Source organism: Thermobia domestica, chromosome 2 (genome assembly GCF_964235325.1).
Source record: "Thermobia domestica chromosome 2, izTheDome1.hap1.1, whole genome shotgun sequence".
Classification (NCBI taxonomy): domain Eukaryota; kingdom Metazoa; phylum Arthropoda; class Insecta; order Zygentoma; family Lepismatidae; genus Thermobia; species Thermobia domestica.
Genome location: NC_137455.1, coordinates 33,084,460 through 33,102,118, shown reverse-complemented (window position 1 = coordinate 33,102,118; position 17,659 = coordinate 33,084,460). Strand labels below are relative to the sequence as shown.

Sequence of the window (17,659 nt, the reverse complement as noted above, 5' to 3'; positions counted from 1 at the left end):
GTAATTTTCTTCACTGTTTTTACCAAAGTTTACTTACTCATTTAAGTACTTCTATACGTAAAATAAATACGCTTTTAACTAGCAAATTATGTGCACTTCGGCTTGTCTTCTCTTAACAGTTCCAGTTCCAGCAAAATATCACTGTCCTCATGAAACATGTTATTGCAAATTAATAATGTGCCTGATGAAGGCAATCATGTACTGCCGAAACTGTAATACAGACTATTAATGCAAGCGTTTGCTTTGGTTAAATTTTATTCTGATTTAATTTTAGTTCTTTGAAACATCAAGAACGTCAGCATTTTTATGAATAAAGATATATTTTGATAAACTTTAGGAGATAAAGCATTAACAAGGTATAAATATGAAGGTGACGTATAATTATAACTTTCGTTATTTATATATATATATATATATAACTAGTATTGTTATGGATTAATTACATGTTTCATCTTTTCAGTTTCTTACATGCATCATACAGAAGTAAATGTAGTGAATTCCACATTGAAACAATGAATGAAAAAATGAAATACTATGATATAAAAAGTAGTACTACATCATATTATTTATATAAAGAAATAAGCAACATATAAATTGAATGTGTCATTTTAGAAAGGTACCTAAATGTCACATAAACTTTTTTAAAAATGTGATTTTTTTAGATTAATTACGAAAAAGTATAGAGTTATTAAAATAAGCAATAAGTACTATTTCGTGTATTCCTCTGGAGGTAAATTAAAAAAATCTATATATCCATATGAAAATAATTGAGTATCGTGGATTTGGTATCTTTTCTGTGATAAGATACAATGTTACATGTTATGTTTGACATGAGATCACCGAAGCCAAGCAATACTGGACAGTTTTATTTATTTTTTTATTTTCTTACATACTTTCGGGCGGGCTTTTCCCCCAGTATTAGCCAACTGCCTTCTCCTCACCCTTCCTGCCCCGGAACTAATACAAATTCATTTGCGATTACATGTCACTCTTATAAACGATTTTGCTTTGTTCAGAACGTAATAAAAAAAAAAAAAAAAAAAAAACACGATCGTCTATGTCCTTCCTTGAGTCAACCCTGTTCAAGATAGTACTCGCAAATTTTCAACTTTATAATATATATAATCATTCTCCTCATCATCATAGACAATCAATGACAATTCACTGCTGAATGAAGGTCAATCCAACCTTTATCCACAGCCATTTATCTTGGAAAATTGTATTCCACGTTACTCTGCAGTGGTTCTTGATTTGGTCACATCATCTTGTATGAGGGCGTTTCCTAGGGCACTTCTTGTCTCGTGGTGTTCAATCAATAGTTGTTCTGCCCATTGCTCATTGTTTTTGTAATGTGTCCAGCTCACCGTCAGTTCAATACATTTATTTCCCATAATAATATCCGTCACTCCTATTACACTGCTCTAGAAAATGAAACTTTTTGAAAGCTGTTTTTGATTTGACACCTGATTTTATATAATTTGAGATTGCTAATTACGAAAATGAAATTAGTTTTCCCCCATCACGACAGGTTTTCTCACAAATCGGAAAACAAGATTGCGTAAATTGTGCTATTTACACAGCAACGCTGCAACTTTACAGAAACATTATGACTATATATTTCTAACAAAGGAACATTATTTTGCGTCAGAACTAATCTGAACATCGATATTCTAAATAATTAAGGTCATCAGTGGCGTAATTAGGGGGCAAACGGGGCTTGTGCCCCGGGCGCCAGATTGGGAGGGCCCAAATTGGGCAAATATTTGGGGGAGCGATTTGGTTTGGTTGGTCGGGGGCGCTAAGGCGCGTTTTTTCTCCCAAGCGACAACTAGCGTATTTACGTCGCTGAAGGTCATTGATAAACAATTTACCTAATTTTTGTCTCTGTTTTTTCACTTGGAAGCTCCTAAAACTAGACTTCCTTTTGTGAGTAGTTTGTGAATCTTCACGTACCAACGTTCCAACAGTAATCCGCCAACATTGTTGTTCTCCAACGTTCCTGATAATGGAATTCAATTGTTTTGATGTCCTGGTGAAATCTTTCTGGAACATATTAGACACAATGTACTAGTAATTTTCGTCTCTGTTGTTCCCGAGAAAATTATGACACACGTCCCCGAATGCACTTCATGCTTCCTTTTCAACACTTGTCATACAATGTTCAAAGTCTGACTGATCTGAGGACCAATGAATATTCCTTCTTTTAACTTAGTACTTGAAAGTTGTGGGAATTTTGTCACTAGACACTGGAAGCACTGCCCATCTTTATTCAGAACTTTGACAAATTGTTTCATTAGGCGCAGTTTAATATGCAAGGTGGTAATATGACTTGTGAAGGGTCTACGAGACAGATGTTTTTTTTTTTTTTTTTTTTTAATTTTTACTTCCTATATTGCGGCTTTCGCTGACAATCAATTTGAGTCCAGTGTTTATTGCGTTCTCTGCTGTTCCATTCGCAAAATGTGGCATGGATATTTGGTATACCCTTACTGCTGTCCAAGAAGCATACATATCACCTTCAGATCGCAGCACAATAATCAATGATGATCCTCCTATTTTATTTATTTTTTCTTAAAACATTTCCATATTTTCGTAAGTCTCCTTTAAATGTACAGAATGAATAATGGGTATACAGAGGGTTGTTGGTTGCTGTTGTGAAGAAGCATACCGTTCAAACTTCTCTTGTTGGGATCAATGGAAAGCCTCCATTCCCCTGCATTATAGTTCTCGCAATCAAAGCTTACACAGAGCTGTAATTGCGTTCCCAACGTGTAACGCGTTGTGATATCATTCAGAGCTACCAGATACAGTACATATTTTTTCAATGTTAGCAGAATAAGTAACTGCACGTCTTTTATTACAAATTCAAAGCTAATCAGAAGGCTATGGCATGGAAAGTATATTTTTATATTTGTAATTATAATCAGTACTTCTTCCGAAATATACATTTATGCTGTTATTTTCCTCTCCCCCTCCCCTCTATTTTAAGAAAACTCTACGTGATAGAGCAAAACTAACTACATTTTTGGATTTCTCAGGTCAAAACATTAAGAAAACCTTAATAGTTTCCAAACAGCAAAATCATTGTAGAGCAGTGTTATCTTTCTGGATAATATGTTTCTTTTCCTATCTTTGAGAGTTATTTGTAACTTACATATTTTTATGCTTGTAACTTACATATTTCTATGCTTTGTTCGTTGTACAATCTGCATACAGTATACCTATGATTTTGTTACTGTCCATGACCTATATTTGTATATTTAAAAATAATCGCAGTGCAGTGTTTTCGTACTTTGATTGTGTTCACCTAAAAGAAATTTTCTAAAAGTAAGTTCGGTATTAGGTCCGGATAATACGTGGATGGATGATAATTAAGGAAAACTAGATCGTAGCGCGGCATAATGAGGACAATTTGGGATCTACTTGGGTGTTAAAAGTAGTGGACTGTGGACAGGAAAAGGAGCAAGGATAGGAATGACACTCGCGGTGTGTTAGTCACATACCCCAGCTTAAAATCTTCGACTAACAGGTTTAAACACCTTCGAAACGTCGTAACTGGAGGTTTTGTTTTTAATTTACTCTATTTAGTACGTTTTCATTTACTTAGATATTGAGCCAAATAATAAATATCGTTATTTAATAAAGCCAAGTTGTTATAACCAAGGAACTTACGTTTTATGATATGAAATTATATTAGATCAACTAGAAGCGTTTATTTTGGGCAGATATTTCCAGGAAACTGGCTAGAACACGAACTGCTCATGAAAGGAAATTGATTTATTGGAATCATACAGTGCAATTTTTCCGATGTCATCTATCTTATCTTCCATTATAGGTACATAATTACCTTCAAAAATACATTGCGAGAAAATTGTATTGTAGTACAACTCGCTGTACAAGGTGAAAATAAGTATTTAAACACCATTCATTCTTTTGTTACAGTACATTGTGCCTTTTTACATCAACATTCAAAAAATGATTATTCAATGCCTGTTTGTTATCTCGTGGTTCACTGCAAATAGAAATATATTCATGTTTTCTTGCAGCATTGAACATCAATTACAAAAACTGTATTTATTTCAACTGTTGTCCATTGATTCTTTTTCTGACATATGTACTCATATTAACAACTATAAAAGAGAAAAATGTAGTTTAAAAGGTGCCATATTTGAGACTGGAGATACAGAGAACAGAGAAAAAATCAAATGAAAAATATAGTGGAAGCCTTTAATAAGCTATTGACAAAAAATTATATATTGTTTTAATCAATTCAATTTCTTGTTACATCTCATTATACTTAGAATAATAATTCGTATAATTTGTATGCAACTGGGTAGTAGCATTAGATTGTCAGAACAGAAGCATTACATTACATCATAATAGAATAAATCTATTGTATCATGAGGCAATTAGCCATGTTCTTTTAATGTTTCAAAAAAGTGCAAAGAAAAATACAAAATGCAAAGGAAACGTTATATATATATTAACAACCTCCTCAACGTCGTGCCTAAATTGCATGGGGATGACGTATTTAAGACGATCGGAGATTGCTACTACTCATTGTCTGAAATGAGTAGGTTGAATAAATTCAGAGAATAGAAAACACATTTGAGCTTCATTTAAGAAATATATAATTTCCAACAATATCAAAGTGTAAGTGTGTATGTTTCATGTATGAATGAGTATAACTAGTCAGATCACATATCGCCAACATCCGGAAATTCTGTCACGAATAACCCGCACATAGCTGAGATACACATACCTTTAATTCTGATGAATGTCTGGATTGGATGTCGATGCTTCTTAATACGGGATCTCCAGCTTGGAAAGTCGGTAGGCGATAATGACCGACTAGATGCCAACCATACTCCAAGTCTATGGTTGTTGTTGATGAAATAGATCTCCCTTGATCTATTCAATGGAATGGACAGCAGCTCACTGTTTAGCTGCCAACAGCTACTAAAGTGGTTCTCTAAAGCTCCTCCACTTCTGATGAACTTCTGGTGATCGTGTCTCACCTTCTGATCACTTCTGATGCCAAACCTTTCCAACGAGAGGTTTTTGTTCTTCTTTCCAGACACTCTGGAATTCGTTTCGTTGTTCTTTTCTGTCTATCTCAGCTATTGGTGAAACATTGGTTTCAACCCGAATTACATCGCGTCCAAATTCCCAGACCAACAACTTCTGCAAGCCTGACAGTTATGCCACAGTCAAAAGTGTGTCAATGTTACATACATCATTTCACATTGATGACTTTTCATATTTCGTACACAAAGTTACAAATCACAACAAACACATAAACTGACGACTTAGCGTCTAGCCATAACATTCAGTAATTACATTCAACACATTTACTAACCATTGACGTCAGTAAACAAATAAACAAACAAATACACATGCGTGTATTACAAGACAACATTTCAGTATTATTACAATTCAATCTTTTTAATTTAACTTTGAACAACTATGAATTTCCATCACCAAAAATAATATAACAAAATCATATACCTCTACAATATATATATATATATATATATATATATATATATATTGTTCTATGTTCTAAAATTCAAAAAACTCAACAGGGTGTAAACAAAATTCCTTAATGAAACAATAATTACTTGATCTTACATTAAAGCCGTTCCTTCAACAGCTTTCATCATAATCAAAATAGTACAGTAATGTATTTACCGGTAAGTCGTTGTCTTGAGACTTTTCTACAGATGATGTGTATTTTGTAGCCTGTATCCCCACGTTATAGGTGGCTTGAACTAGATATATTTCTTCAAAGTTAAGTATAGTGTAATATTATTAGAAGTTTAATATAGTGAAATGTTAACAGACATAAAAACTTACTAGAAATGTAACCTGGATTCCATTCTGAAGTGACACATTCAATTGAATTCATTGTAACGCTGGTTTCTTTCCTACTAGGTTAATCAAATATGTATAAGTTTTAGAAGATGTTCCAAATAATATAGAAATATTAGCGCAGAGCGTATAGAAAACGAATAAAGCAAGCTTTTCTGAGGAAGACTGAATTAATACCTCGTTAAACACTTGATCTTGATCAATTTTAACCCCAAACAATAAGGATAATTATTAGGACTTAAATAAGACATAGTCATGCTTTAACCAAAGAGGGCAATTTTTATGAAACTTATAGTTCCAACTTATGAAACATTTTATGAAACGAGTTATAATTATAAATCGCATAGGCGCAGACTTACAAGTTGAGTTGACTTTATCTGCTGTTAATCTCTCTTTTTTCTGATCAACATTACTTCAAATAGTGGGAATAATGGTTACGAAAGTGAACGTGGAATGAACATACGGACGGTGAAACTTTGCTTCCCTCGATTTAACTTGTTAGAATTAGGAATTGGATTTCTGGGCTTTCGACATCTATGGCCATGTTAGCCCGTCACATATGAGAGATGACCTCCCTCGGTGATCACACTATCCGGGGAAAGGAAAAGAAGAAAGGAATAGGAAAGGAGGAAGCGGCCTAGGATTATTATGTTAGGTACCATCCCGGCATTTGCCTAGTGTGAATGAGGAAAAGCCAAGAAAACCTTACTCAGGATTATTGGCCTGAAAAAGCTGTTACACTTTATCGACCTAGTGTTCCCACCGGGAATCGAACCCGGGACCGCTCACACCAAAGACGCGAGAGTTAGTCACTTCGATTTAACTTGTAGTGTCGTACATAGTAAAAACATGTGAAACAGTGGCGGCTTTTGAGATAAGACACGTAGGTAAAATTTTAAACTTTATCGCTGCATAATCTATCGATAAGGGAAGAAAGCTCACCTAGTATAACTTTCCTTATGTACAGATTTCTGAAGTTGCAGAAGCTTCCCACCGTAACTAGCAGCAATAGAATTTTATTTATTTATTTATTTATTTATTTATTTTACCGATATCACATACTATAAGAGCTATCAATGAAGAGAAGAATGTTTCTTAAATTGGAGGAGAGAGTAAATTTACCCTAATTCCTGACTGAATTTAACCCTGAGCAAGAGATAATTCGTAGGCTTCAAAGAAAAACCACACTAATATACGTGAAAATCGAACATTTTTTAAAAAAAAAGAAAAGTCATAGTAGAACAATTTTTCTTAAAGTTTAGAAAGTGTAAATTCATATTTTAGTACATGAAAATTTCTTTGTTATAGCTTTATGAAAAAGGAAGAAAAAAAAGAAAGAAAATGATAACACAAATATGAAAATAATTGCGTTTCGCATTTTCTACTTCGAAAAGGAAATGCAAAGATAAGATTATAGAGATGAAGCGAATAAGAGAATAAAAAATTTAAGAATGAGATACTCGTGAAAATACTACAGAAACATAAGTGATCGATATTATTCATTTAAAGATGTATATAAAATATGCGAATATAGAAGTTATCCATCAGAAGATAGTAAAAATATTATTCAGAGGACTATAAGATAACGCTTACGATTTATCATACAGGAAAACGAAGAAATACAGGAAAGAGAAATACTTGGAGAAAAATCAGGCTGTGAGGAGCCTAGTTGAAGAAAGTGCTTAGGTTTGGTGTTTAGAGAAATTCAATTTAGTGAAGGAATATAAAAGTTGTAGAACGGGTTGATCCGTAAGTTTGTAAGGCAATGGAAGTAATTAACAAGAAAATGATATATATTAAAAGATAAACATAAAATATGAATTATATAAAATAACGATTATTATTATAAGGATTAAATGTAGTAATAGGATGAAACAGAACTTTAGTAAAGAAGAATGGAAAGTAAATATGAAAATGATAATTAATTAGAGGTAATTAGAGGTAATAGAAAACAATAAAAATTGATAGTAGGACTGAAAATAGATATATATGTGTATATACATTTCTCTTAATATATATACATATATACAGGGTGTGTCTAAAGTCCCCTGACATAGGGTAACTCTGTTATTATCAGAGTGACAACAAAATGTAAGAGGAAAAACCATCTCTAAATATGATGTTTTCAATCTAAAGTGAAGGATTTTTTTTTTAAAATCGGACGAGCCGTTTGGACTATACACTCTTTATGTGTTCAATGTTAAATGAAAATGCAACGTTACCTGGACCCTGGACCCACAACATAAGTGAATGAAGTTACTGTCTTTTACGCTAACATGTAGATGGCCAGCCACCATTTCAAGCAGTAACTTCATTCACTTATGTTGTGGGTCCAGGTAAATGGCAACGTTGCATTTTTATTTAGCATAGGGCACATAAAGAGTGTATGCCCAAACGGCTCATCTGATTTAAACTATTCTTTCATTTTAGATTGAAAACATCATATTTGGAGACTGTTTTCCCCTCTTACATTTTGTTGTAACTCTGATAATAACAGTTACCTTATGTCAGGGGACTTTTGAGACACAATATATAAATTGTAAAGTCGATTTATAATACAACTATTCGAGTGGCACGTACTGTGCAGTTATGGGTAATTGTGTTTTCAAATGCTAAGTGTAAGGGAAGCATTTTGCTTATCTAGGCTCTAATATTCTTGATATATTAATTGTCTTTATAAGTTCCTATATAATATGTTAAGTAATATTTCTAACTAGTATAGTAATATTTCTAAATTTTATCTTATATGTTACCCAAAAATTGATGGTACAACTTTAAAATTCCTTTTAAGGAGGAAACCAGCTTTACAATGATCGTACAATCACGTATTTCACATATACTACTGCACATATTTTTTAAGATTTCATTTTCCATATTAAATTGTTTTATTGTAATTAATATTTACAGTTTGTTCCTCATATTACCTTCATTGAGTTTTGTTTTCCCAGATCAACTGACAGAATTGACGGCAACCCTGATTGGTCCACCAGGGCCTCCAGGAAGGGGAAAACCTGGGCGTCCAGGTTCCCCAGGACAACAAGGACCACCAGGTTCGAGAATCCATTGCTGTTAATTTTTATCTATTTCCAAGTTTGTCTTTTTTGTTTGTCTTGATTTAATTTTGTTCGATTTCTTATAACTTACTTTATTTTCAGTTGCCACCTCAACAAGACCCAATGTGGCTGCTGAATTTCGTTGGTTGGTTTTAAAATAACAAAACTGCAGTTAATAATCCTTCACATTAAAACCAAAACAATATCTTTTTGGATCGCTTACTAGTCTTTATATTCCCTTATTCAACAGCTTGTCCTAATAGAGAAGCTATGTGAATTTAAGTGCCGTGGTTCCTGTATTCCAGCTGATACCAGATTTTATTTTTTCTTCATAAAACATTGGAATCTTTTACCATATGATTTTCATCAGAGGCATTTGAAATCTGATTTTTGAATATTTGAAATGTATATTGAGTGCTGTTTGTCTCTGTACAGACAGATGGGATGAACTAACATCTGGTCTTCGCGGTCCGCCTGGACAGCCTGGTATTGGTAGGCCAGGTAGAGTGGGTCAACAAGGGTACCCAGGGATCCCAGGTACCCATTACACTTCCTTAGTTATCTCTTTCCTTCCTTTTTTCAAGAAATTAACACAATTTTTTTCATTATAATATATTTCTTCCGTCTTAAAAAAAGTCATTTTATCTGTTTAATTAAGTTCAAATTTAAGCACTCAAATTTGCAAAATTGTATATACTTACAATCTATTATAATACCAATGTCTATCTTAACTTCCCGATCGAGTTAATTTATCTCAGTTGTTAGGACTTCGAAAATCCATGCAATGTTTTCATAGTCAGAGTAATAATTTCACATAATCTGATGATATAATGTTGATATGAAAAATATGTTTAGATTTGTTATCTTAGAAGAGATTCGACTTAAGCTTACCATCAACCAAAATAATATAAGAATTCATATTTCCTTTATACTCTATAGTTATACGAGGCGCATGCAGAAAGTAACTTTCCCATGCTTCCCATAGGTAGGAAACGGTGTGTTACGCGAAGCGACTGTGTGTACGTGAGGGAGTAAGGCCCTAACATGGCGCATGCACCAGCGGAATAGGAACATCCATCTTCAACCACTGCTACGACGCCACTGAGAGAACTACAAAAAGTCCCGCTGGTGCATGCGCTTGCTAGAACCTTACTCTCTCACATGCACGCAGTCACTTCGTGCAACATACAGTTTCCTAACTACGGGACGCGTGGGAAACTTATTTTCTGGATGCACCTCGTACCAAGGCATGAAAATTCTACACTATCCAAAAATTAGACGATAACATAATTGAGGTCTAAATCTTTTTAGTAAAATATGGATTTTGCCATAAAATTTATGAATACAATGACTTATTTTAACGGCTCGTAGAACTCACAATAAAAATTTTTAATATTGGATAAAATATTAAATAAACACCTTTAGAATTACACACTAAAAAAATGCTACTAAAATTATTGATAACTTCCTTTTATTTTCCTCTAGGAAGGTAAAAAAAAAATAAAAATAATGAAAAAGTGATAGTTACCAGAATACTTCTATTGGCAATGGAGCATAGATTTTAATTTCCTCCTCCCTTCCCCCCTCAAGCAATACTATTATGTTCCGTGTAATTCTTTTTACTTACTTGCGTATAGGTTTGATAGTATAAAGTCACTCTATACCCGAGAACGTTCAATGAAATTAAATATATTTTGTATTTAGAATTGGAATTAAATATTTACCAGGTCCTCTTACTTGATCACTTGACGTTGGCTAGGTCGAATTTCTTCTCTTATCTCAAACTTTAATATTTACAGAAGGTTGTTCGATTTATATTCGACCAGTTTTCAAAGTGTGCTTACCCTATGAAAAGCAATGCCGCTACTACCAGTTGAGTTCTGTTGGGTCTCCAGTCCTATGGATTATCACCTGATATCTCAGTTTTCACTGCACCAACCTACGTTGGCGTACAGGCATAGAACATCCTCCATCTTATTTCTTCTGCAGGTTACCCATAAGCAGCGAAGGCGATACTGTAGACGTCTTTAAACATTCCAAATGCACAATCATCAATTGATTTAGCTTTTGACAGGGATATCGTGAAAGAGATTAACAGGGATTTCCGTTTCCTGCCTCATGTAAAACAAACCAAAGGGATGCGTAGACGCTTTGTACATGTCAACCCGTATCTGGCTCTTGTTAGATTGGGATAATGATGTATTGCTGGAAGGAAACAGCTTTCGCTTTCATGTTTTTGCCTGTCTACTTTGCGTACCAACAACGTCCCTTCCTAACGGTATCCGTTGACAAAACAATTCCATGTAATAAACTTTCTCTGCGCTGGTGGTAAAACTTGATACGTTCCTTACAAGAGGTGTTATGATACGTAATGGCCCGAATATTACCATTACGCGTGAGATGAACATACGCATCATGCAACGTGACAACTGAATTTTATTTTGATCCCTCCCTGTCAGATGTTTTTCTTAGTTTTCTTCAATTTGTCACATGCTCAGCAATATGACCCCAGAGAGATTTTAATACGCGGAGTCTGTAGCTGGCAGTGGACTACGTTAAATTTAATCTCTGAACCATCTCACGTTGGAATGACGAATTCTCTCGACCTGCCAGTCACAAATTTCACGAAAGACCTCAGGCGACAGTTCTGCTGCTAACCTCGAATGGACTCCTTTTGATATCGAATATTTCTACACTGAGCTCATTGGTGTTTGCCTTTAATCCTGTAACTGTGCCCGATATCTTTAGCTGTGGTAATTCCAATGATAAACGTTTCCCGACACTGTTTCACAATTGGGTTGTACAAAAAATACGCTTGGAAAAGAGTCATGATGTTGTCATTCCCAATAACGGTTCATTCTGAGCAGCATTTCACTAGCACTTACATGGTACTCTGGCATGTCCATGTCCAAGCTGAAACAGTACACCGGTAAAGGCACCGGTTTTATGTTTTTGGTGCAACTACATATGTAACGGTAGCTTTGTCAAATCGGTTAGATATAAATCGAGCAACATTCTGTATATATATATATATATTCCTCCGAAGATGAAAGCAATATGAGTTTCTGGAAAGTTAGAAATTAAAGAGACTTATCGTGTATAAAATATAAAGATACTCTGCTTGTTAAAAAAAAAGAAAAAAATGTTTTTCAAAGTCCATCATAATGCTTATTTAATCAACTAGAAAAAAGAAAAGGAATATATCGAAAAAGATGTAAACAGTTATCAGTTATTTCTAAGTACTAAACTTCATGTGTTAATACTGTATTGCAACGTCTTCTAAAGATTAATTATTAGTTTAAGTTTAAATAAAAAGTTTAAGTAAAGCGACATGAGTTATAAACACGTTATAAACTCTTGGGTTATAAACACAACCATATTGTAATTACAATACAAAGATAAAATTTAATTTGATTATTCAAACTAGAAACGAATGTGTTAAATAAGTGTTAACTACTTTCTTTCATACAATCTGTGAAGTTTTCATGAGAAGAAAAATGCTATAATTAGTAAGATTTTTATTTGACTTAACCCTTTATGTGGCAAGCATTGAAAAATTCTCGCAAAACTTTTTGGTTTGCTCTTACGATTGAAACTTTTCTTCCTGACCATGATTTCGTAATTTTTGAAGTATTTTTGTATTTTGGAAAACAAATGCAGACTCTTTACTTATAAGCAATATAAAATAGTTAATCATGTATTTTTAGTGAGTAATACTGGAAATAATGTGGTCATTTATAATTAAGAATATTTCTCAAAAGGGGTAATTAGCACTAGTTACATTGACATATCTTCCTACAGACACACAACCACAAATAAAATAAACTTTCGCGGCACTCGGAAAATAAAGCTTCTGCAGAACTGAATCACACTGTTTCCTTTTGATAAAGCTTTCAACTATCTAAGCATGTGATCCGTAAGTCATGTATATGAATGCTACATGAAAGCAATAATGCTTATGCCTGAAGTTACCGTTGGTGCGTATAACTCAATAGAAAGTAATGTCATTTGTAAGCCACAGGGCCAAATAAAGGGTTAAATCTATTATGCTTATTATTCGAAGAAACATAACAACAATAACAGTTTTTGTCGTCGGAATTGTGAAATCATAATGAAATCACAACACTTAATTACGCAATTGTTGTCTCATCCTATATGGATGTTTCCATACTATCTTCTCAAAACTAGTGACAAGTTAGCAATAATTCATAAAAATGTAATCTCATAATCACACTATCTGTTTATATGTTCATAGAAATTTCTTTTGCATTTAAGATTAGTTCAAATAAATCCGCGATTTCTTGTGCAAAATATTCCTTCAAAAGTTGAATTGTGTTCATGAAAGGCCTTAAACAAATAATGGAATTAAGGATTAGGAATTAGATTTTTTGGCTTTTGGCATCTATGGCCATGTGAGCCCATCACGTATGAGGGATGACATCTCTTGATGATCACACTATCCGAGGAAAGGAAAGGAAGAAAGGATTGAGGACGGAAGGAAGCGGCCTGGGATCTACATGTTAGGTATCATCCCGGCATTTACGTGGTGTGAATGAGGAAAACCTCAATCAGGATGACTGGCCTGAAAAAAGCTTTCATACTTTTTCGACCGAGTGTCTCCACTGGGAATCGAACTCGGGACTGCTCGCACCAAAGACGAGAGCGTTAGCGTAAACAAATAATTTCTTAACATTTTTCCAGTATCCTCTTTATATATATATATATATCCTAAAGCAGACAAATAAAACTTTTATTTCGACAACTATAAAACTATTCGTACAATTTTTCTGTGAATAGTATATCAAAACTGTCCTTATGCCACTTGGGAAAGATATGATGGAAATAAATCTTATTCTTTATGATGAGAACTAGCACAAATAATGCAAACATATCGAACGATACAAGCTAGATGCGAGAAACATTGGAGTATGAAGCAATGGGACAACTGGGAGTTGAGCAACATCAATTAATTCAATGCAATAAAATTATTTCAAAGGTTTATTGGCAATAAAGAAAACTGCGAATTCTCTATAGTAGACTGATGCATGAAGCGCTTGAAATAAAATTAAATGCAGACAACTTAAAGCCACACTCAGGAATTCTAAGTACCATTCTTGTTACAGATTTCTTTAACTCCTGAATATTACTTGTACTTCCGAGCTTTTGATTCTCCCCTGGAGTCTTGGTCACGGAGGATAAAAACAAAAAAGAAATATATAAACATTAAGGAATAAAATATAATGGGCTTACCGAAGACTATTACCGAATCACCGAAAGTTATTACACTGATCCCAATGAAAGATTGGGTATTTATGAAATAAAATGCAGTTACCGTTCAGGAAAAATCAAGAAAAATTTCAAGGTTCGTGTCGAGGAGCATATTAGGGACTAAAAAGCGGAAAACCATCTGTCAAGTCTGTTGAAACATTTAAAGAAACTCAACACAAGGTAAAAGATTCAAAACTTTTATTGTAGGGTTAAACATGAACTAGAGAGACTCGTATTTGAAAAATTTATTTATTCATTTTAGAAACCCAAAATTAAATTTGGACAAGGATTATTTAAGTGATGAATGGGAAGCAGTAATTACAAAATTAACACAGCATTGACAGCACGAGCTGACAACGTTCCACTGAAAAACTAACTCTACTACACCATATTGCAACTTGCATCACCATCATTTGACTTGCTATTATTGAATTTAACAAAGTGTGTTCCATCACCGCTCACCCCATGGTAGGTCCATTCCATTTTATTCCCTGGTGGTTTTATTTTTCTTCTTCATACTTTTACCCTCCGTGACCAAGACTCCAGGAAAGAGTCAAAAGTTTGGAAGTACAAATACTATTCAGGAATAATAGAATTCTATAAGTAGAATAAAATTTAACGCCTGAGCAATGAACGAAGAATTGTTGAAACAAGCATGTGGAAGGTGCCATGTTTTTGTAACAAATAAGAGCCACAATATATATACACAGCTGTAAGTTTTAACAATTGAAGCATTTCACCGAATAATACTGTATGGCACATTTCAGTGAATTAGAATAAACAGAGAAGGCCTGTAATATTTTTCTAGATTATGGCACTCAGAGACCAGTTTGCCAGCATACATCCCTTAGGCAATTCAGAAAGTGTTAGTCGTGTTCCGTACAGCAGTTGATTCTACTGGTAATTCAGCACTTTCAAAGTGTACCACACAGCGTTATGTTTCAATTCTTTATACCCTTCCACTTGCCACCAATTGAGTGATTTATATGTTTTAATTACTTGTACTTTCACACCCTCGACGATGAAAACTGTTATTTTATTAATTATTAATTAAATATTTATTTTATTTTATATTATTTTTTAATTTTTTGAAACGTAAAATAATGAATTTAAATCAAATAAAATATAGATATAACACCAAAACTCATTTAACCTATTACATTTTTTTTCTATTTTATATAAAATATATAAATATAAAATACTGTACATATTAATTTCCTTTTAAAATATATTTATCTAACGAATCTAATGGAAACACATTCACACATCCGAAACTGACAATAATTTTCTGGCTAGTTATTTCGTACTTAAAAAGAAGTAACTCCAGAAAACTTCCTACAGACTCATTTCTTTACTTACTATTTAACATAACAAAACTGCATTGTTACAGATATTAAAACTTATAATAATACAGTTTAAATATATATTTTTACACATATAATTACTATTCAGATATTTCATTTTATTCTAAGTAAAAAGATAGTAAAAGATATTTTGAAAATAGTTTAAGTTGACTATGATTAAAACTAAAATTAAAATTATATTGGCGCATAAGAGGATAATTCAAATTGACAAAAAAATTGGTTACTTACCAATAAATCCTACCGTGGGAAAATTAAACTCTCCATATATTTCGGAACACCAAGCTAGCTCCGTCCTCAGTGATGGGATAACAAGTATAAAAGCAGATGAGAGTAAAAAAGTGAAGGAAAAGGAATACCACCAATAAATATAACATAAAGAATGGATGCCAAAATACCACTAGAAAAGCAAGTGTGAAATAACGAGCTGAGTTGAAGGAAGTCTATGTTACATCACTATTGCCAGATCACAAAAAAATACACCAAAGGTAAATAACCAAATTCTATCAATGTTGCGAATATCCAGATTTAAAGCCGGTTTATATTTGTGATTAAACAATGATTCCTTACCCTCTCGTTGTTTCTTTGTTTTTGCCGAGCCTATCACATTAATCTACTTTTTATTGTATGTTGTTTTAAGTGAAGCTCTAATCCTGACATTTCCTCTTCTTGAGATTCGGGTGCTAATATTGAGTTTTGTTTGACCTATATATATATGGGAAATCACATTCGCATTGAGCACGATAAATATCTGACTTGTTTAGTGGATCAATAAAATAACTTCTGAATCCGGCTTAAAACAACATACACACAATATAAAATAGGTTAATGTGATAGGTTCAGTAAAAACAAAGAAACAACGGGAGATTAAAGAATCATTTTTATTCATAAATATAAACCGGCTCTTAAATCTGAATGTTGCCAACATTAATAGAATACCTACCTTTGATGTATTTTTTGGATCTGGGAATAGTGACGTAGCATAGACATGACGCTTCCTTCACCTCAGCTCATTCTTTCACATTTGCTCTGCTTGTGGTATTTTGTCATACATCCTTTATGTTAAAATTACACTAGTTAACAAAGGTTTTGTTACATAAAAGGAAATACCTGTTCTTAAAGGAACTTTTTGCGCTGAATTCGAATATGCACTCGGTTTTTCTCTATCACGTACGATTTTCCCGTAACAGAGGGATTTTCGGGAAAATCCCTCAAAAAATTTCCCTTTTCGTTTATTTTACACCCCAAGATCTTGTCCCCTTGCATATACTAACATAGAAATTATACCTAAGTATACTTTGATTCATATTTAACAAACCCTCCAAGTTTCGTAATAATCGCTTTATTCTTTCTAGAGAAATAAATATGTTTGTATGTATACTGTGTGTACTGTTTATTGCACCTTATAGTAATGCTTTCAGATCTCTTAAGTTGAGGTAAAACGTTTTGCTTTATTACCACAAACACATATATAAAATAAACAATATAATTTACAAGTGTGACAATTTACAATAAACAATAATACAAATGTACCAAAAGGTCATGAAAAGACAATCAAAACTATCACAATATATGAAACTTCCATTCGGTTACAAAAACGTACACTACTTCCTTCTTTTGTAAGAAATGTTGCATTCTCTAACAAGACCCCAACAAATGTCCCCCATTATTGAAGGATCCCATCGTCCCTGGTACCTTTTCTCCATTGCCATTATATCTTGGTGGAATCTTTCCCCCTGTTCGTCGCTGAGAGCACCTAGGTTAGCACGAAAGAAGCTGAGGTGGGAGTGCAAAAAGTGGATTTTTAAAGACATCCTACAACCCAACTCTTTGTATTTCTGTATCATGTCCTGTACGATTTCTGTGTAACTCTCAGCTTTGTTATTGCCCAGAAAGTTGCGCACAACACACTTAAATGCTGTCCAGGCAGCTTGCTCAGCACTGTTTAACATGCTGTCAAAGCTATCATCAAGCATTGATTTCCTAATTTGGGGACCAATAAACACTCCCGCTGAAATCTTAGCATCACTCAGGTTAGGGAACTTATCTCGCAAATACTTGAAACCTTCACCAGATGTGTCCATGGCTTTGACAAAGTTTTTCATA

General features: G+C 33.6%; 1 protein-coding gene across 11 annotated transcripts in view; it reads left to right on the top strand.

The window, feature by feature from the left end:
* Positions 1-17,659, top strand: part of LOC145671339 (uncharacterized) — a 530,261-nt gene that overhangs the window by 495,366 nt on the left and 17,236 nt on the right. For 10 of the 11 annotated variants that reach the window (XM_081740381.1, XM_081740409.1, XM_081740399.1 and 7 more), the window contains one exon: positions 8,820-8,921. In XM_081740381.1, coding sequence (XP_081596507.1) covers positions 8,820-8,921 — 102 coding nt within the window. Of the gene's footprint in view, positions 1-8,819; positions 8,922-9,359; positions 9,462-17,659 lie in introns of all 11 variants that reach the window. The other variant, XM_081740371.1, reaches the window with a different exon arrangement.